The 21,378-nt window shown below is 40.3% G+C and overlaps 1 protein-coding gene across 1 annotated transcript; it reads left to right on the top strand.

Moving 5' to 3' along the window:
* The first annotated feature begins 1,422 nt into the window (after positions 1-1,422).
* gch1 (GTP cyclohydrolase 1) lies at positions 1,423-20,226 on the top strand. The gene is made up of 6 exons (XM_007888132.2): positions 1,423-1,762; positions 10,459-10,568; positions 15,943-15,998; positions 17,899-17,930; positions 19,193-19,277; positions 19,772-20,226. Exons 1-6 carry the CDS (start codon positions 1,423-1,425, stop codon positions 19,896-19,898), a joined length of 750 nt encoding a protein of 249 aa, XP_007886323.1. The 3' UTR covers positions 19,899-20,226.
* Positions 20,227-21,378: the final 1,152 nt, after the last annotated feature.

Genomic DNA, 21,378 nt, shown 5'->3' with positions numbered 1-21,378 from the left:
TTGAAAGGGTCTAAGATTACTTAAAAAGTGTCATTTCGCAATGCCTGGATTACAGCCTCGACATTCAGCCGCGAATGGTCCTTTATATATATATATATATATATATATAAGGGATCAAAGGGATCAAAAGTTGCAAACGAGTTAAAACATTAAGTGAGTGGCGTCACACACACACCTCCGACCCCACAAATAACCGATGAAATATCGTTAGCCCCGGGACAACACAACAGGTGATAGTGATATAAAGCGGGGGCTGGGGTAGCCCGGGGGGGGCTGTGCGGTGGCTGTGCCGGTGGCTGTGCGGTGGGTTGTACCGGTGACTGCGGTGGCTGTGCTGTGGTTGTACCGGTGGCTGTGCTGTGGTTGTGCTGTGGTTGTACCGGTGGTTGTGCCGGTGGCTGTACCGGTGGTTGTACCGGTGGCTGTACCGGTGGCTGTGCTGTGGTTGTACCGGTGGCTGTGCTGTGGCTGTACCGGTGGCTGTGCGGTGGTTGTACCGGTGGCTGTGCTGTGGTGTTACCGGTGGCTGTGCGGTGGGTTGTACCGGTGGCTGTGCTGTGGTGTTACCGGTGGCTGTGCGGTGGGTTGTACCGGTGGCTGTGCTGTGGTTGTACCGGTGGCTGTGCTGTGGTTGTGCCGGTGGTTGTACCGGTGGCTGTGCTGTGGTTGTACCGGTGGCTGTGCGGTGGTTGTACCGGTGGCTGTGCTGTGGTTGTACCGGTGGCTGTGCGGTGGGTTGTACCGGTGGCTGTGCGGTGGTTGTACCGGTGGCTGTGCTGTGGCTGTACCGGTGGCTGTGCGGTGGCTGTGCTGTGGCTGTACCGGTGGGTTGTACCGGTGGCTGTGCGGTGGGTTGTACCGGTGGCTGTGCGGTGGGTTGTACCGGTGGCTGTGCTGTGGTTGTACCGGTGGGTTGTACCGGTGGCTGTGCTGTGGTTGTACCGGTGGGTTGCACCGGTGGCTGTGCGGTGGGTTGTACCGGTGGCTGTGCGGTGGGTTGTACCGGTGGCTGTGCGGTGGGTTGTACCGGTGGCTGTGCGGTGGGTTGTACCGGTGGCTGTGCGGTGGCTGTACCGGTGGCTGTGCCGGTGGCTGTACCGGTGGCTGTGCGGTGTATCTGCTCTCAGCGTCTTCAATGAATGACGCGCGACTCGGGGCGAACCCCCGGCAGCCAATGGCAGGTCTCGGGGCTCCTACTACAAAAGGAGCCGGAAACGTTGTGTTTTAAAGCCCCGAAAAGAAACACCGCCGAGAAACCGCAGCGACTTCTCCCGCAACTCCTGTACAGAAAAAGTACCCCCAGAGCCCAACCCACCACCACCACCACCACCACCCTCTCTCCTCTCTCTCTCTCTCTCTCTCTCTCTTTACAGGGGGGTGCGGGGTGGGGGGGGGTCTCAGCAGCTCCACCTGTCAGCGCCGATGGATTGCGGGAAGCAGCGAGCCCCGGGGCTGGAGGCGCTGAGCGGCGCCACCACCGCCGCCGCCGCCGCCGTCGGCTCGGGTCCGCTCCTCGCCCTCGCCTCCCCCGGCGACCGAGCGAACGGGCCCCCGGCCAGGAAACCCCTGGACCAGTGGCGGGAGGATCGGACCCGCAGCGCGGAGGACAACGACCTGAACTTACCGAGCCTGGAAACTGCCTACTCCGCCATCCTCAAGGGGCTCGGAGAGAACCCCCAGCGACAGGGGCTCCTCAAAACCCCCTGGAGAGCGGCCACAGCCATGCAGTTCTTCACCAAAGGATATCAAGAGACCATCTCAGGTGAGCAGAGAGAGAGAGAGAGAAAGAGAGAGAGAGAGAAAGAGAGAGAGAAAGAGAGAGAGAAAGAGGGGGTGTGGGGGGTGTTGCTGGTGCACTGTCAGTCAAAGTAACAGCAAACGCATTCCTTACTTCCATTCAACTTTCTTACAATGTTTTCACTTCCTTGTGTTATGTATCTATATATATCTATATATGCATTTACGTATAATGTGTATCTGTGTGTGTGTGTGTGTGTGTATATGTTTTAAAAGGTGTTCTCACGTTGAATGTTATCGAAGCTTTCTTTAGCTGTCAGTTTGATTGACTTGGGTCCCTTCCCCCCCTCCCCCCCCCTCCCCCCCCCCCCTCCCCGTTGACATGAAATGAAATTCGCATTGGCTTTCACTGCTTAAAAAAAAATTAAAACAAAGTCAGTAAAAAAAAAAATCAGGTTGAATGTATCTGGTTCTTCCATACGTTGTTCTTTTCTTACTCGTCGCTGACAGTTAAGTTGCTTCCTTCGTTTGTAGGCACAGAAATAGCTCTTTCTCCCCCACCTCTCGCTAACCCTCACCAGTCTCCGCTCTCCCCTCCGCCACCGGAGGCGAAGACCGAATGGGATCGGTTATCTTATCTGTACGGGTTGGTTCGTTGTACTAAGTTGCCAGTTACTTATCCCTCAACCCTTTCTCAGGAAAGTCTGGGGACATCGTGCGTGATCTGACATGTTTTCTGCCAGATGTTACACAACTGGTATAACCACCGAGCAAGTGTCTTTAATAAAAAAAAATTACAAACAACATCAATAAATTAGGTTGAATTCATCTAGATCTGCAATTATTACATTACTCTTAATGGCACAACTATTCCAATGACAAATTTCACACACCTGGATTAATATTGTTCATGTTGTTGATGATGCAAATCTTTCCTAAATGTTATTTCCCTATATCTAAATGTCCTATGTTTAAATTACATTACGGCCACTGTGATATCAGCTAATGGTTTACTGAATGAGAACAAAATGAAGTTGAAGGCCATGCCACGTCTCCCAAATATCTGAACCTATTTTTGAGAAAAAAGCCACCATAGAACTGCACAGCAGAAAGCCATTCAGCCCATCGTCATGTCGGCTCTTGCTCCTTGAAGGAACAATCCATTCTGTCCCACTTACTTACTATAAAATGCTCTGAGACACAAACCTGTGTGAATGGCGCTTATATAAGTGTAAGTTGTTGTTATCCCTGCAAATTGCTCCTTTTTTTATATATCTACCCTGTTTTTTTCTTGAAAGCTAATACCTTGACCACTACGCCTGGCAGGGAATTTCACAGCTTAACAATGTTATTTGTAAAACGAAACCTAATCTTCCCCCTTTCCTCCTTTAGTAATTGCTCTCTTATCACTAACTGATCAATCAGTGGAAAACATTTGTCCATATTGACTCTCAAAATCCCATATAATTTTCAAGACCTCGATCATTTCTCTCCCCTCAAGTGGAGTCCTGTAGCGCAGTGGTTAGAGCACTCGCTTCGCAAGCGAGAAACCCAGGTTCGATTCCCGACAGGGCGAAGTTTCCTTACTCCACACACCTAATAATAATCCCTCAAGAAAAAAAACAATAATAAATTGGTCATTTCAATCCACGACTGTTTGTGGGACACTGCTGTGCACAACTGGCTGCTGCGTTTCGCCCACAAATATAATAATAATAATCCTTATGTTTCATATAGCGCCTTATCACCTCTTCGAGATATCTCAAAGAATATACTGTAAAGTGAATTGACTTCTTTTGGGGGACTGCCTAAATCACCTTCCAGCTTTAATTACCATCTGTGTTCAAAAAAAACCATTACTGTCTTGCCTAAACTTGCCCTTTATTCCTCTAAAACAGCCCTTCCCTTCATATGCCTGACCTTTGTGTCCTCTTGCCTGCTCCATTGGCATATCTATTGTCATCTGTTGTTAAGTGGTTATAGCTCAGTGGTTAGAGCACTCGCTCACACGCGAGAGACCTGGGCTTGATTCCCGGCAGGGTGAAATGTTGAAGTTTCCTTACTCCATCCGTCTCTGTTTACCAAGCAGTAAGTAGAAAACCGGTTGTTAATCGATTGGTGGATCGCTTTTCCAGGATAATAATTCCTTCAAAAAAAATTAATAATAAATTGGTCACTTCAGTCCATGAACGTTTGTGGGACACTGTTGGCTGCCACGTTTCTCCCACAAAGCATACAGTCAATTCACTTTACAGTATATTCTGTGAGGCACTTTGAGACATCTCAAAGACGTGATAAGGCGCTATATCAAATAAGAGGATTATTTTATGATCTATTGTTAACTTATTGTCATCTATTGTTAAGTTAATGTTCTGACTTTACTTTCTCTATCCAATTGGATATCTTATATAAAAGATCTCCTGTGAGGTCTATTTCTCTAAGCTGTAATGCTGGACGTCAGCTTAATTGTTGGGCAGCCTCCTTATGTCATGGTGACCAGATCTGTACATAGCATTCCTGGTGTTTCCTGACCAAAATACGGCATACTGTTCCAGAATTTGAGTTCAACTGGTTAGAGCTCTCACATACAAGCGTTACCATTTGGAAGAGCAATTTAATTCTCCCCGTTCGAGTGGTCGTTGCTTGACACTTCAAAATCAAATCGAGTTTCTCCCATTGTCTTGCCCAACAGTGCTCTAGATCAATTGATTATTCACTTCATGGCTGTTTGGAGGACCTTTTTGTGCATAAATTGGTTGTCCTACAAATATACAATCGCTCCACTTTACAGCAATTGCCTTTGAAATATTTCAATATTATAGACTTCATATCAAATGCAAAGAGCATTTATAATTTAAATATGTGATCCCATCAAACTGCTGTTGCACTGGGGGTGGGGGAGAATAAACTGATGTGTTTTTAGGAGATAAGATGCTCCACTCCGTCTGATTTAATCAAATACTGTAAGATACAAATGAGGATTTACATACATGGCTCATTTTGGGGTGTGTATGTTCACATTTGTGTATGCAAAATTATGGTCATTATGGTGCATAATTTTAATGTGTTGCCTCTAATGTGTCATTACTGATGCTGCTTAGAGTGTAGTGTTTGCTGTCCAACAAGCACTCTGTGAGTCACCTGCCTCTCACCCATTCGTAACAGCACGGCATGCAGCAAAAAGTACAAAGTGGTTGATGCACAACTGAAAGATGTTAGCTCACGCTAACACAATTTAGCAAGGCTGCTTAATTTGGTAGAGTACATTTTGTTTTGACAAGATCCATTTGACATGACTTGGTTTTGTTTGGATTCTTGACTAACACATGAATGCCTTTTTATAACAATAATAATAATCCTTACATTTGATACTGTGTCTTTCACAATGGGAGAATGTTTCAAAGGGCTTCACAGGATTACAGAAGTTAGAATAAAAGTGTGGTGACTATACATTTTGTAGACAAGCTTGTCACAGGGAATTGTCCAGGTCAGAGCAATTCTTACATAATATATATATATATATATATATATATATATATAAAATCTTGGCTTCAGATTTAATTGTGATCTTGGGGAATTTTTATTCTGATTTGGTTTCCTGGATTTGATTTTGTAACTTAAATTTGTGAAGGACCCATGAGACACTGTGAGTAATACTCGATTTGTGCCACAAAGAGGCAAAACAAACTTGAATCAGAAGATGTTGGGAAAGATCAGGAAACACCCTTCTTTTGCAATGTTACTATTTCTGTTTTTTTTTGCAATGATACTATAATGATACTGTGCATTCTTACAGTGGTTCTCCATTCAGTCAAGCGGATACTTAACTTCACCAATATATGTGTGTGTGTAAATATATTATATATGTTATTGTGATATATACACACTGTCTCAGGTCTTAGAGACTGCTTTACTTGTCCCGATTTCCTGAATAAGAAATGTGTAAGCAGATGAATTTATATGGGATGATGGGTGGATCCAGAAGGAGAATATGGCCAGTGATAGCAGATCGCAGATCACTTTACAGAGGTTACGGTTTCTGCAAGTGTGGTTAGAAAGTGGTCTGGTTTTCTTAGATATTCATTGACACCAGGTTACACTGCTTGCTATCTAAAGAGTGTTGTTGCAGTGCGGGCAGCAGCTTCTACCCTATAAACAAATTCACGCATCAAGGTGTTCACATTGTGTGAACGGCCATCTTCGGATATGAAGTGCAATCATTACTATTATAAAATGTATTGGGTTGCGTCTGAGGCATTGTAATAAGGCTTTTGTCCTTTTAAAAACTACCTATACCACTCCCTTGAAGCAGTTTAGGATGCGCTTATAGTGTTCAGCTTGCATAAATGCACCTCAAAGGTGGATATACTCATATCTTCTGTAATAAATGTTTACTAGGAAAACGGTGTTTAATAACCTTTTCTGCCTGTCCTGGGCATTTACCCCCTTTTCTCTCTCTCCCTCCCTTCTCCCTGTCCCCCACCATATACCATAATAATAATAATATTATAGTAATCCTGGCATTTGATATAGCGCCTTATATCATTGAGATGGCTCAAAGCACTTTCTGGAATATGCTGTAAAGTGAACTGACTGCATAGCATGGTAGCTATTTGCGCATGGCAGTGTCCCACAGACTGTCATGGATTGTATACCTGTAAACCTGTGGAATGGGCTCCCTAGGGAGATGGTTGAAGCAGGAAATGTTGATTCCTTCAAACACAGATTAGATCATTTTCTTTTAGGAAATAACATTATGGGATATAGTACATTGGTAGTTCGGGACGTATGTGCAGGTGATTGCTGGGAAAGAGGAAGGCGAACTAGATGGACATTGTTTTTTTTTTCGTCTAGCATTTCTTATGATTGAGTGACCAAATTATTATTTTTTAAAATTTTTTTTGATGGGATTATTACTCCCATAAAGCAATCTGCCAATCAACTAACAACCGGGTCTTACTTACTGCTAGGTAAACAGAGGCGTGCGGAGTAACAAAATTTACCAACGTTTTCACCGCGTCTGGGAATTGAACCTGTATTCTCTCGCTTGAGAGGCAAGTGCTCTAACCAATATGCTACAGGACTCTATGAGTCTTCCATCCTCTTCACATCGTCCCCCTGGGAAGAGAACTGTTGTCTGTATCTGCACTGTGAATCTTGCCTTTGAAGAGCAAGATCAGTTTTGTAGAAATCCGATTTATCAGAAGTGGCTGAAATTCAGTAGTCTGCTATTTAAAAACAAATACAGTCTGTTCTTTCAAAAAAAAAAGCTGAACCTCTAATATATAAAATCCTGCATTCACGTCATTGAGACGTGCAAAGAGCTTCATAAAATATACTGTAAGGTGAATTGACTGTATATTTTGACAGCAAAATGTAATTCGAAAGTAATTGGAACCATGATTCTTAATTAATGAAGTGTGCCTCTACCTTGTATAGTGTTTATTGGAAAACAGTAATGGAAATGGAAAATAAGTTTCACTTTATCTATATTATAGTTTTAGGCTTTAAAGTAGTTGAAGCGCATGTTCTTTTCCTACCTTTGGGCGGCTGCTTAACCTGCTGTGATTAACTTGATAAAGGCCCACTCTGGACGGAGGGTGTTTACTGACCAGATGAATTTGCTAGTGGTTCTATCATTAAACACCTTGAATATCTGTCACCTCAAGTGTAAAGGTTTGTATTTGGACTGTGTGGTGAGGCAGTAATGTTTCCTTAATGGATGTGTTTGATCACTCACAGCTTCACTGAAACAGAGAATGTAAAGCAGGTGGTGGATGTTTGTTGTGCAATGAAACTGTCAGGCAATGAAGGAGTAAATCATTTTTATCTTTCAACATCTACTTCTTCACAGTGACGTGTTCATTTAATATCAGCTTTTCATTTGTGTTTCCTCCCACCCTTCTCCCCGATTAAACAACATTGTTGATAAGGTCTTCACAATGATCATTTGTATTGGAGCTTTCCATCACCGAGGTGGCGAGACAACCGGAGCAACCCAGACAGTTGCCGCAGCAACATATTGTTTGTGCGGTTGTAGCTTCCTGAGAAGTGGCTACTAACTCGGGATTTATCATTTCCTCGCAATCTGAGTGTCGTCAGCAGTGCCCATGTTGTGTCCGAATGTGATTGAAATTCAGCACATCAAAGGCCGCTGTACACTTCCCAGAAGCTGTTAGATCTTCCCAGCAACAGCTGCCACTCCGCCATGCTAACTGGCACTGAAGATATGATGTTTAACGTTGCCGTTAGATATTGTCCTTTAACGCTCATCAGTCATTGGCAGCACACAGACATAGACCAGAATCTACAGTTTTGCTCACGAGTCAATAGATAATAATGATCCTTGCATTTGATATAGCGCCTTATCATGTTTCCGAGACGTCTCAAAGCGCTTCAAAGAATATAGTCTAAGTGAATTTTGTGGGTGAAATGTGGCAGCCAATTGCACACAACGGTGTTCCTCAAACAGTCCTGGATTGAGTGACCAAATTATTTCTTTATTTGGATGAAAAATTGCAGATATCTAAATTTGAAACCAAGTAACATAGACATATAATCTCAAGAAACCAGCCTTTACTTCTCATTAAGGTCAGATAATTCTTTTTTTCATAAAACCATCAAAGAAAAGTGAAAAGAACAGATAACGCTTTGTCAAGTCAAATGTTGCAAGCCAAAGACTGAAAATCAATCCTGGTGTGATTTTTGTCATGCTGTAAAAAGTATTCTAGTTACACCTGACTGCAGAGTTCATGATTTCTACTTCTCAACTTCTTATTCAACATTCTAATTGGGGCAATTCAAGCCAAAGGTTAATATGTAACATGACGTTCAGTGGAGTCCTGCAGCGTTTTGGTTAGAGCACTCGCAACGCAACCAAGAGGACCTGGGTTCGATTACCAGACAGGGCGAAACATTGGGTAAGTTTCCTATTCCACGTGCCTCTGTTTACCTAGGAGTAAGTAGGAACCCAGTTGTTGGCGGATTGCTTTTCCAGGGGTAATAATCCCCTTAAAAAAAAAGTTAATTAAAAAAAATGTGGTCACTCAATCCACGACTGTTTGTGGGACACTGCTGTGCGCAATTGACTGCCATGTTTGGCCCACAAAAATATATAATCAATTCGCTTTACATTATATTCTGTGAAGAGTTTTGAGACGTCTCAAAAGCGTGATGAAGTGCTATATCAAATGAGAGGATTATTATTATTACACTCGCATCTATTAGGAAGCTTGCAGTTAACAAAGTTAATACTGATTTAAACTGAGATAACAAGAAGCAACAAAGGCTACAGTGTAAACAGTGTAGGCCGTGTTGAAATCTACATCTGAGCTTTAATTGCTCAAAAATACAAAATATCGAGGGAGGGGGAAGGGAGAGAATAAATCAGAACGCAATTACAATGTGAAATAAATTCTTAAATATAGTGCTGATGTGACATGTAAAAAGGAACATTGTGTAAATGAGATATTTTAAAATGTAAAATATGAAACAAACATCTACAAAGCAAGAGTAAACATTGCTTTAAGCCTTGCTTTAGGAACAAAGAATGATGGACACTTCAAAGTTTCCAGGATTGCAGACATAGATAGCTGACTACATACAGGAAATTAACAACCCACGGCAGTGCTGGATACAGTGAGCAACAGATGGTTATGTTTTCAACTTGTTCACAGGTTTAACAACAGGAAAAAATCATAATGCTTTCATAATGCTTTTGCTGATCAGTCTTTAACTGACCATATTTATTTACTGTTTAATTGGTTGATCACTATAGATAGATTTTTGGTGTTAGATTTCTACACTGCAACAAGTCACTTCAATACTGTGGTTTATACAGTATACAAATGAGCTGGGAATTTTCATCAGATCTTATTTAGTATTTAGTATCATTAAATTTAGAAGTCCTCCCAACATGGAAGGTGTTATATCAATGTAAATTGTATCAAGGATATCTCTTTTTATAATCTTTCCTGCCTTTGTCAAAGTATAACATTAATTTAGGGCGATCACTGACATAAGACAATTATTTTCTTCACCTCACCGCAATGATCCTTTCTAATTAAGTTATTGATGTAAGAGCCAGTGTACTACACCTAAACTGGGATGCTTCACAATGCCTGTGAGGGCTAAACATTGGGAAATATTCCTTTTACAAAATATTGAAGAAATTTGTAATTCTAATCCCATTAAGAAATGAGGGAGTGAATCTAATATATTCGGATCATTTCAGCAGCTTTTTTTCGTGTGTGGAGTGGAAATGTAATGCAGAAGTCTTATATATCTAAGAGAAAATGAAATGGTCCTGTGTCAAACTGCTGAAGGAATGGTGGTTTTTGAGTTTCCCCTTCGTATCATTTTCTTGACCATTATATATTTTCTGCAAGAAAAGAATCAGATGGACTATTATTGCATGGAAATAAACCCAGTCCTTTTCTGCAGAACCACATCAGGAACAAATGTATCTGCATTTGAATGTATTGCTCGTCTAGAGAGACCTGAGATTAGTTTGCATTGGAATTGTAAATGTAAACGGAATGACCAGATTTTGAATAAGCCTGTATTGGATATTGAATAAGGAGAAAAATGTGCTTCTAGAAATGGGGAAAATAGCAGTATGAAAAATCACTAACAATTCGAGTTATTCTTTCAGTCTGGTGAGAACTGCACTTGGCTCAATGTGCTTCTTGCTTCTTAATGTGATTTATTTTTCTCCCCTAGATATTTTGAATGATGCTATATTTGATGAGGACCACGATGAAATGGTGATAGTGAAGGACATTGATATGTTTTCAATGTGTGAACATCATCTTGTTCCGTTTATTGGCAAGGTAAGAACAAAGCAACTGTGGCTGATATGAATCAACAGACCTGTTAAACCCAGATCTAAAATGCTGTACTCTGTCCAGCGCCTCGGGGTGTCATCCTGATGTGAAAGGCGCTACACAAATGTAATCTTGTTGTTGTTAAACCAGATCTCTCAGATATTTCTGGATGGAGCAACGAAGACACATTATATAATAAGGAACAAAACACAAATTGTGGGGTGGGATCAGGTATGAAAGGAATGTTGTATGATTTGTACAAATTTGTACAAAGCATGATTTGTACAATTTCTTTGCAGACTTCTGTCCAAATAAAATATTTGCATCTGCAAATTAACTAGCGTATTGGACGCAGGGAAATGCACCTAAGTGGAGAGTGTATCTCTTCCCCATCCACTCTGGAATTGTGGCTGATTTGATACATTCATACATTTAGCTTTTTTTTAATAACTTTTTGTCACTTGTTTTTGTTCCGATTGTTCTCCCAACTATCCTGTCACAAGGAGCTTCTCCCATTCAATCCTGGATACTGTCTACCATGGCTAACAATGGGATCTGGAAGGACAGTCAATTCACTTTACAATATACTCTGTGAAGCCTTAATGACGTGACAATACTAATAATAATCTTTGCATTTGAGGTAGCACCTTATTGCGTCTTCGAGATGTCTCAAAACGCTTCACAGAATATACTGTAAAGTGAACTGACTATATATTTTGTGGGCGAAATATAGACAAGGTGTTATATCATATGCAAGGATTATTTTATAAAGGGCTTTTTGTTCACCCTGAGCTATGTGCTCTGAGACCTGAAATTCCTCATGGTCTTTAAACTTTTGAAATTTTGGGAGTTGGTCAATCACTCCCATGGCTGCTTGTGGAACAGTGCGTAAACCAGCTGCCGTATTTCGTCCACAAAATACACAGTTAATCCCTTTACATTGCAATCCTGTGAAGCTCTTTGAGACGTTTTGTTGACATGATAGGGCGCTACATCAAATGCAAGGATTATTATTAATAAATTCTCAAATTCCGTCCTTAGTTGGATGTCCTTAGTTCCGTCCTTAAATCAAACTGTTTTTCTGCAGTTCTAAATTGGTATTGTGCAAAACTGACTTCAAAATTTAAGAATCTTCCATATTTTGCGTCTTAAATTTTAAGACCATGATCTAAAGCCTGGGACCATGAAAAATGTAAGGCCCAATCCCAGAAACTCTGCAGACCGTGTTTAAAATTATCCCCTTGAAATGTTCATTGTGTACCTCATTCTACCAAACAGGTAAATAAATCTTATTATTTCACACAAGGATGGCATATAGCAGATACAGTGTACAGTACAGACACCCATATACTGCGTGTACAGTGAGGCTGACTTACTTCTACAGTAAGTTGGTGGGTTTTACTGTTCAACACCCCTGTAGCTGTGGACAGAGGTGATCAGCAAGACTGAAGAATTGCGAGACATCCTCTCCACTCAGAAATCCTTCTCTGGTAAATCTTCTTTTGAAGACCGTGGTTCATATTCCACCACAGCTTGCCACACTTTCCCACTTTTTGGCTTCACAATTAACCCTTTCCTAAATGTTGTAAATCAAATAGCTTCTGATATTCTCAATCAACCACTGGTCACAATTAACACAAAACATCAGGTTTGTAAATACCTGGTCGTAAATTGTGTGGATAGGTTTTTTTTGTACTGTGTATATTGCAGTCTGGCTAAAGGACATATGGCAAGTGTTATCCAATGTCGTCAAACTTGCATTGCAAAGTGCAGCTAATTTAGTGGCAAACATATGGCCTCATTCAAGTGGGTTTATGCCATGAATAGCTGAACCAATGCAGACTGAGGAGCTGCCAGGTTCTGTTTCGCGACCCAGCTGAATAATAAGATGATTTCAGTCAAGGAGGTTTGCTGCTTCTGATTTCTAGCTGACAAACCACAGCAGATATAGAGAGTAATTGAGGAGAATATTGAGGTGAAGTGTGATTTGCTCTCTCTCCTCCCCCACCCATTGATACCAGTGTTAAGGCTCAGCTGGGATTTATGGCCACTCGAGTGAGTTGTCAGAAGTTCCTGTGGACCATCAAAGCGCTTCAGTAGAAACTTACTCTATTTAAAAACAAGCCCTTCAGAGGACATGACTCAAACCTATGCTCCAAAAGTAGAAGAAGGTAAAAGCATGAATTTCAGAAAAGAGAGATGGAAAGATTTATCCTTCAGCAGCTTGACTAATCAAATCGTTCCTGACATTTATTTCAAAACACTTTGCAGAGCACAAGAAATGCTTCGGGCCAGTCGTCACCGTATTAAAGCAGATCACAGTAGACAGCAGCTTGGCTACACTGGAGATTACATCAGTAATCTGCAAGAACAGCTTACATGTTTCATTATATTTAACCCTTTGAACTCTGCAGGCGGATGTTTTGTCTTGTTTCTCCGTATTTCATTGTTCACAAATCCTAACCAAAGCCATCTTGCCCTACCCTACAAAAGAACATTGCTGAGTGAATGAGCCATGTAGAGTTAATTGCATCATTCCTTGCTGTGACACCCTCTGCTGTCTTCTCCACTGTAATCGTTATAAGCAATTCTATGTGTGAGGAGTTCACGGATGGGAAACTAAAATGAGCAATGCCATCAATTTGACTCTAAGCATCTAGGATGTCAGCAGTATAGTCTTTATATGACAACAAATGTCTGTGCAAGCTGTACACCCAAATTCAACGCCCCTGCATCAGAATCCACTGAAGGACATCTCCAGCACACTGACGCAGCTCATGTTTCAGTGCTTTGCTCTTCCTACCCAACCTGATCAGGTATCGCCTGGAAGGCACCAACCAAATGTGACTTTCATTGCCAAAGGCATGTCGCTGTCTGTTGCAGGTGGGGCCTTTGATTTGTTGTGAGTGGGGAAATTAGCTCGGATTCACTTGTGAATCCTTATATGCTTGCACAAATCTTACCCCCTCCCGCAACAACATTGCTCCTGTTCTGCATTGCAATAAATAATGGATAATTGTAGGAAGCATCATGATCATGAACTGTTCCCCACTTGAAGTTAATAACTAAGCCACATTCCCTTGGAGGTGCGACAGTGGGACCTCACTTAGTTAGTTGTTTGAGAACAGGTTGGTTTCAATTCTCTCAGCTGGCTACAATGCGAGGAACCAAAGTAGGAAGTGAAGAACCCTCTTTTTAAATAATATGGGTTTCCACAAATCTCCATGTATTTAAACCTTTAGAATGACGTTCTTTTGGCATGAGATGTTAAAGCAAAGCAATCTCTACTTGTTCTCGTGGGAAAGAGGAGGAAGGGTTTCAGGTCAATGTCAAAAGCTCCCGTAGCACTATTTCAAAAATGAGCAAGGAATTAAATCTGTTTTCCTGGCTAGTATTCCTCCTTCATCCAAATTCATAAAAAAGGCAATTCAGTTTAGTTGTTCATCTCACATTTGTTCAGGTCGATGTTTGTGTAGGTTAAATGCTCAACTAATAGTTACAGTCACTAGACTTCAAAGTAACCTTCACTTTTTGAAACACTTTGAGATGTTTTGACAGAGTGGTCTGATATTTTAATTTCATTTTCAACCCTCTTTCATCTGCCCCCTCCCCACACCCCTCGTCTCCTACCCCTACCTCGGATGCGAAGCCAGTATTGTTAAGCGCCTTAAGATGTCCTCGATGTGAAAGGCACCATGTAAATTTGTATTGAATATCAAATTTGTATTCTAACTTCATACGGTGGATCTGAAACTGCAATGCTCCCAGCTGGAGATTGAAACGATTACTTTTATTAAACACCAAAATCTGTAGCCAGGATCTTCATCTTCATTTTTTCTTCCCTATTTTGACAATTTGATTGAAAAGCAATAATGTGTTCTCATGCTGACTGCAGATTGAGGATTGTCCAGTCAATTAAATGTCTTAACCCATGACCCTGCTGTTCATTTAACCAGCTTATCCTTGATTTTTCTCTGTGCAGGTTGTTTGAAGTATGTGCTCAAGTGGGAGTATTGCAATAATAATTAAACAGTCCAGGCTTAAACAGAAAATGACATATTACTGTTGTTCCTTTCTTTGCAGTGTTCTCAATATTGTCTGTTATAAATGACTGTTTAGAGTATGTGTGGTTTATGTTGCACATTTTATCTGTCCACTTTTGTTATTGCTCTGTTATGCTCCTGTTAACTAAATACTATTGGCGGTAAACTAATAGAGGATCATAATTCATCTGAGAAATGTAATGCAGAGTTAGTCTTATCTGCTGAACTTTGGTTCTCGCAGTTTGCATCAGGCCACGAATATTCTTGGGCATCTTAGAATTCTTTGATCTCCTGCTCTCAGCAAGCCTTTGAGTTCATTCATAAAATCTGTTTGCCTTCCAGTTGGTCTTAACTGCCTCTGTTTGATTCCACCTTACAGTCCAAAAAGATCGGAGTAAATGGGTGAGGGTAGCACAAGCAGTGCATTAAATGGGTAGCAAGTGGTTCTTTTTCAAATTATTGCTATAGCAATAATAATTCTACTTGTCCATCTCCTCGGCTATATTGCAAGGATCGTCTTCAAAGCCTGTAATGACTACACTTTGTGAGCGTAAGATTCTTTGTCTTTGAAACTGTCTCCTCTTTTGCAGGTTTCAATTGGTTATTTACCTAACAGAACAGTTATAGGAGTGAGCAAGTTAGCCAGGTAACTGGGCATGAGTGCCTGCTAGAGACACAGATACAGCACATGGGAATTGGTGCTCCTTTCGTTTCAATTCAGTGCTCACCGTTCCAATTGGGTTGAAAAGGCAATGAAACAAAGACTGCTTTTCCCCTGTTGCTGTATCAGTGGCGAGTATCCTAAGTCTTTGGTTAACAGCAGGTAGAAAACTAACATTTAAACCATCACAATATGGTTGTTGCATGTGTACTTGTAAGCTATTTTCGTAAAACAATTACAAAAAACATTTTAATGTTTTTTTAAAATACAAAATATTTATGCTCTCAGAGTGCACTAATCAAGTCAAAGATTCACATAATCATTTTATTACTGGAGAACTGCTGGGATTAATGTTTTGCCAAAGACTTGAGATAAACAGCACTGGTTGCTACTAACCGTAGGAGACCAAAGTTCTGTGCAGTTTAGTTCACTGGCTTGTAGTTGAATGACCAGACCTCCTTGAAGTCATGTTAGTCACAGCTTGCTGTTTGTTCCAAAAGGCTGCTATGATTGCATGGTCATCCCATTGCACACATTTGGCCTCATACTGATTTGGGACCTGTTGGAAAGCATCAGCACTTCTCTAATCCAAAGATATTCGAATTTTGGGGTGAGATGGCTCCTGGTCCCACTGTGTGCGGTCAAGTGTAGTCAATGTTTTCTTTCCATCCTGTAGGTACATATAGGTTATCTACCTGACAAGCGACTCCTTGGCCTCAGCAAGTTAGCCAGGTAAGTGCAGTACCTGATGACTGCGATTGCCCTAAACCAGTGACTTGCAACCTTACTTTATTTCTTGAAAGAATTGACTTTTTTGAAGATGTTAAAACCATGTTGGCCAGAAGCTAAGTGCATTTTTCTGAATGCTATTTCAAGGTTCATTGGTATACTTTTTGTTAAATAATGAGGTTGATCACTGAAATGCAAACCGTCTAAACAGATAATTGTTTGGATTCATGCCCCATCTCACATCTCTGTTCTGCAAGTTTGGCCATTTATCACAGCACGGTTTCAATTTGAACAAGTTATACAGAGATGGTCAAAGTGCACTCTTGTATATTTACCCTTTGTGAAACGCAAAGCTAAAAAATAAACCAATAATCAACCCAACGGAGGTAATTTTATTTGCCCGGCATAAACACATAGAAAATCAGTTCAGTGCACGCATTCCTAACAGAATGTTACTAACCTTGCTAACCAACGTCAATCAAATGCTTGAATAACTGTAGTTGACATTTTGCAATAAATCTGACATTTTATTTTTATGGCACCCGCTGAGCGTATAATAGCTCTGCCTTTTGTCACCGAATTCCTGGGTATTGAACCAAACGAGTAAGTAATTCAATTCCAATTGTAACACTCCATTAGGGAGTCATTGTTCTGAGCTTTTATGTAACCCTGCAGGTCAACATTGTTTGAAATATTTGGTGCATCTATTAACCACTTGTTGTGATGTGACCTAATGAGGGAACACCAACAGAGAGCACCCACACAACTCTTGACTACTGACTAGATAGGGAGTGCAGGAGGTACATGCACACATGACCTTAAATTTTAACATTCCCAGTATTGTAGCTGCCTTAAATCCAATGCTAATGTACTTCTCTGCTTAAATGTAACTTTTCAAACACTTTAAAAGGAACCCAGTTTTCTGCACCTGTTTTAATGTGTCCTGTGTTTATTTTAACTGTTTTAATTGAAGCTTATCATTGAAATGTGATTGTCTCATGTTAAATAAAAGGACACCCTAAATTTAGTAATGAATTCCAGCGTTTGCTATTCATTGAAATGAATAAAGTAAGGTTGTTCTTTACTGGCTTGGAAATGCTCAGAAAAAAATCCCTTGTTGCATGATTAGAAAATAAAGTTAAACTATCAACGGTGTGTTGAATGTGCAAAATGCATTTTTTTTTTAAGAAACATGGAATAAAACATAAATGCCACAACTGCGACACATCAACCTGCATTTAAAGAATCTGATCTAATCCATGGTGAAAATACAGTATTGTGGTTAGAGGTTATTTGGCCTACAGAAAGATTTCAAGAAGCAAAATTACATTATATGGAAAATGAAACCATCTGTGCATTTTTATTTTTGTCCCTTTGACATTGATGGTCATCCATGGAGCAGTGAACTTTATATTACCTTCAGGATAAAGGTCCATGTACTTCCCTGAGCATGAAATGAAAATTCACCTAGACAAACAATTAGGAGACTGGAACTGTTCTACAGTGATGATAGTGTAATGATCTACAACATTTGGTTTCCCCCCTCCCTCCCTTGCCAAGTAAAAGCATATTAGACAGAAGCATTAATTTAAAACTGAGCGATGCTGAAGCACTTCACACATTCAGACGCCGTATGATTTCAACTTTGGTTTTAACGCTTAGAGTAACAGAATCCGCAAAAATCGTTTCCTTCATGTAACATTTTCAAAGAAAATGTCTCCAATTTATTTTATTCCTATTGATCAACATTGTAAAATAGCCTCTAAGTGGAATACTAAAATATAGTCAACTTGGAGTAACTTTTTGGGTGGCAGAAAATCTAGAACAATTTTTGCTTTTCAGAGATATCCACTATATTTTTATATTTGTTTAAAGAAGATATTTATATGATTTTGTTTTTCAGGATTGTTGAAATATACAGTAGGAGACTCCAAGGTAAACATTTGCCTGAATTGAGTAGGTAGTTGCAATATATGTTTTATTTACTTATTTATATTTAAGTTCTGACTTCATGTTAAGTTGTTACATTCAGTGTGAAGTTTTTCATACGTAGCAGTCCTGCCAACACAGTTCAGCACAGGTCCACAATTACTTTTTATTGGGTGGGAGAAGAGATGGAGTTTAAAACGTGATTTAGCAGAGGTTATTGAAGCCTTTGAAATTAAGTTGCATTTCCAGCACTGTTTTATTTCACTGCAACCTTGGTTTTGCTGGAAGAATGGCACACTGACATTAAGAGAGGATCATGGAAGAGGGACTTATTGCTGCTGAGTACATGTATTTTGATGTGTACTTAAATTGGGATTTCTCCATTGTGGCAAGATAATTTTTTTTGCACTGTGGTAAAGTGGACTTTTTTCTTTATATCACTCCCACCCCCTCAAAAGAAAAACTATTTTCAATCAACAACTAAACAGAACTGCAGCCCAGCTGTTCCAGTCACTCAGCACCATCATGACCTTTTTAAAAGCAGGTCAATATCAGTGCTCCTGGGCTAAAGCTGCAGCAGTTTATTGTACAATTCTGACGCCACTACTTGCGCTACATTAAAGTGGATTTGCCTGGACGAACTCCTGCCACTGTTGTGTGATGCAGAATTATCGTTACTAAAGAGGAATTAAGCATCTTAGTGCTAATCCTATTCAGCAATGACACAATGCGAACTCTGTTTAATATTTACAATAAAACATTGTAAATAAGTATTTTACTCGGATTACACCAAAATGTTTAAATAACACTGTTGTATAGATGTCTAAATTAAGAGATTGCTGTTCGCAGAATTATGAATGGTGGTAACGTATTCATAGGGTGGAATAGTTGTAAAGAAATCAATAAGCTTTTTATACCTTAAGCAATTGATATATTTATTTTAACATCTACAAATAAATTGTCAAGTTTTCAACAATCTACCAGTGTTAAATGAGTTTGGCAGANTTTTTTTTCAAATGATTTTCCCCATGATTTCCTCCTATTTACCCTCTATTCTCTTCTTCCTTGTGTATGCCTCCCAAGTTACCAGCTTCACTCAGTGATCCATGAGGTATATTTGAGGGAGAACGGAACAGAAGGGATAGGAGGGGTGAGGCTCTGAAGTATGGAGCATATACACCCTGCACAGACTTGGGTTGAATGGCCTGTTCCCATGCCGTAATCACTCGATGTAATCATGTAACGCTGCTCTTTCTTCCTGGGAACAGTACAAGAACGTCTCACCAAGCAGATTGCTGTAGCCATCACAGAAGCCTTGAAGCCTTCCGGTGTGGGAGTTGTGATTGAAGCCACGTGAGTCCCGAATCAATAATTCACATCGTTTTAATGCTGTTTGCATCCACAATTTACTTTTCTGATCAAAATTAACCAACTTTAACTTATTACTCAAACATACTTGATGCACATAATTGTACAGTTTTGTTAAAGAAACTTACTTTGCTGAATTAGTTGGTTTGTAAAGAAACTCCGTGTCATTAGTTCCCTGTAAAGTTATCTATGCAATATGTGCGATGATATGAGTTTTTCAAAGGCTCTTGTTTTCTTTGTTCATTCCTGTTTAGAGTGGCTGAAACTATGGTTATTTTGTGACCATCACAGAGGCCTTTATTGTTATTTTCTTAAGATTAATAAATACTGGCAAACTAGATGTAAGAAAGCATATGGCATTTGCAGTAGACTCAACATCAATAGGCAGGCGAGATTCATATTCTGTAAGCCAGGCAACCTTTCAGCAAATCACAGGTGTCACTTTATTGTTTATAATGTGTTTTTTTTCCCCCTCCCAGACATATGTGCATGGTTATGAGAGGAGTGCAGAAGATGAACAGTAAAACAGTAACCAGCACCATGTTGGGTGTATTCCGTGAAGACCCAAAGACCCGCGAAGAGTTTCTGACTCTTATTAGGAGCTGAAAGTAAAGTCCTAAGTTTAGGTGCAATATGTGTACAAGCTGCTAATAGATGTTCAGTATGCGCTTTACCTCTCTGTTTTAGACCACTTGTGTATGCATAGGTGTTGGTGTGGAATTCATATGAACATGTGAAGAAAATTTACATTTCTGTACTTGAGGCTTTGCTAATATATTTACTGTAATTGGATGCACTGAATTGACACAAACATGGTTGAACACTGTAGTTAAGAGTGGTTGAAATGCTTTTTAGCATTCAATCCAATCTAAAGCAAATTAATCAGGTCAATTTTACAATCAAGAAAGAAAATTAATAAAAATACTTCATTCCACAAGAGGTTTCCATTTTCATTTCAGGACTTCTATTGCATAGACTCTTACCATTCTCTCCAAATCACATGAAGCCCCATGCTATTCTGGTTTAACTTAAGAGACTCAAAAATATAGTATTGCTTTATTCACCAATGAATCAGCACAGCCCTAAGTTTAATTGTTAAACCTAAATATCACTGTTTGATATCCCTCTGTTCATCGGGCTCCGGTCTGCTCCATGTCTCCCACCTGATCCGTCCTACCATCGGTGGCCGGGCTTTCAGCCTCTCTGCCCCCACACTCTGGAACTCCATCCCACGGTCCCTTCACCTCGCTTCCTCCCTTGCCTCCTTCAAGGCCGGTCTCAAGACCTTTCTCTTCGATCGTGCCTTTGGTTGCTCTCCCACCACTCTGCCTTCCCTCACGCCTACCCCACCCCTCCCCCATTCTCGGGTCCTGACCATTGACTGACCAGCGCCTTGGGACGTCCTCCCGACGTGAAAGGCGCTCTACAAATGTAATCTTGTTGTTGTTTGAAACTGAATTCTACTTTTGGTGTAAATTTATTTATTTTTAAAGTCATTGTCTACAAAATTGGATAATTTTCCATAAAAGTCTAAAACCAAGTTTATAATGGTAATAAATTGTTTAATTACAATTAGGTTAAAGAGTAAAATATTGCAGTATTTTGCCTATCTTTGAAGAATGCATAAATTAGTGATACAATTTCAGGATAACTTCCCTTGTGAAGGCTTTTAATGTGTTGTTTTATTCAATACATCTGTAAGAATTCCAAATCATTATTCAGTCAAGTGTGAAAGATGGTTTGAGCCAAATCAGTGAAGGAAATGCACATTGCTACAATGTGTGAAAAACTGATTTGTTGTTTTTTTGAACTCATCGTGTCAAGTGTTTCGTCTACTTAAAAGCCCAAATTGTTCTTTTATAAACCAATGAAGTATTAATTTGATCGGTGCTAAATTGATGTTTCAAATTGAACCGTACCTGAGCTAGTTATTTCAGCAAGAACCTTGTGGTAATGTGTAGTTCATGTCATTGAGGACGACATTTCAAAAAGGAGAGCATAACCGTAACAACTGTCAGTGAAGGAGCGTCAGTAAATTAACTGAAGGATTAGGATGAATTTCTGATCCACAAACAAGGCTCAAGTC

The sequence above is a fragment of the Callorhinchus milii genome, unplaced genomic scaffold (genome assembly GCF_018977255.1).
Source record: "Callorhinchus milii isolate IMCB2004 unplaced genomic scaffold, IMCB_Cmil_1.0 Scaffold9, whole genome shotgun sequence".
Taxonomy (NCBI): Eukaryota; Metazoa; Chordata; class Chondrichthyes; order Chimaeriformes; family Callorhinchidae; genus Callorhinchus; species Callorhinchus milii.
The sequence above is the reverse complement of the archived record's forward strand: the minus strand, read 5'-3'. Positions and strand labels throughout refer to the sequence as shown.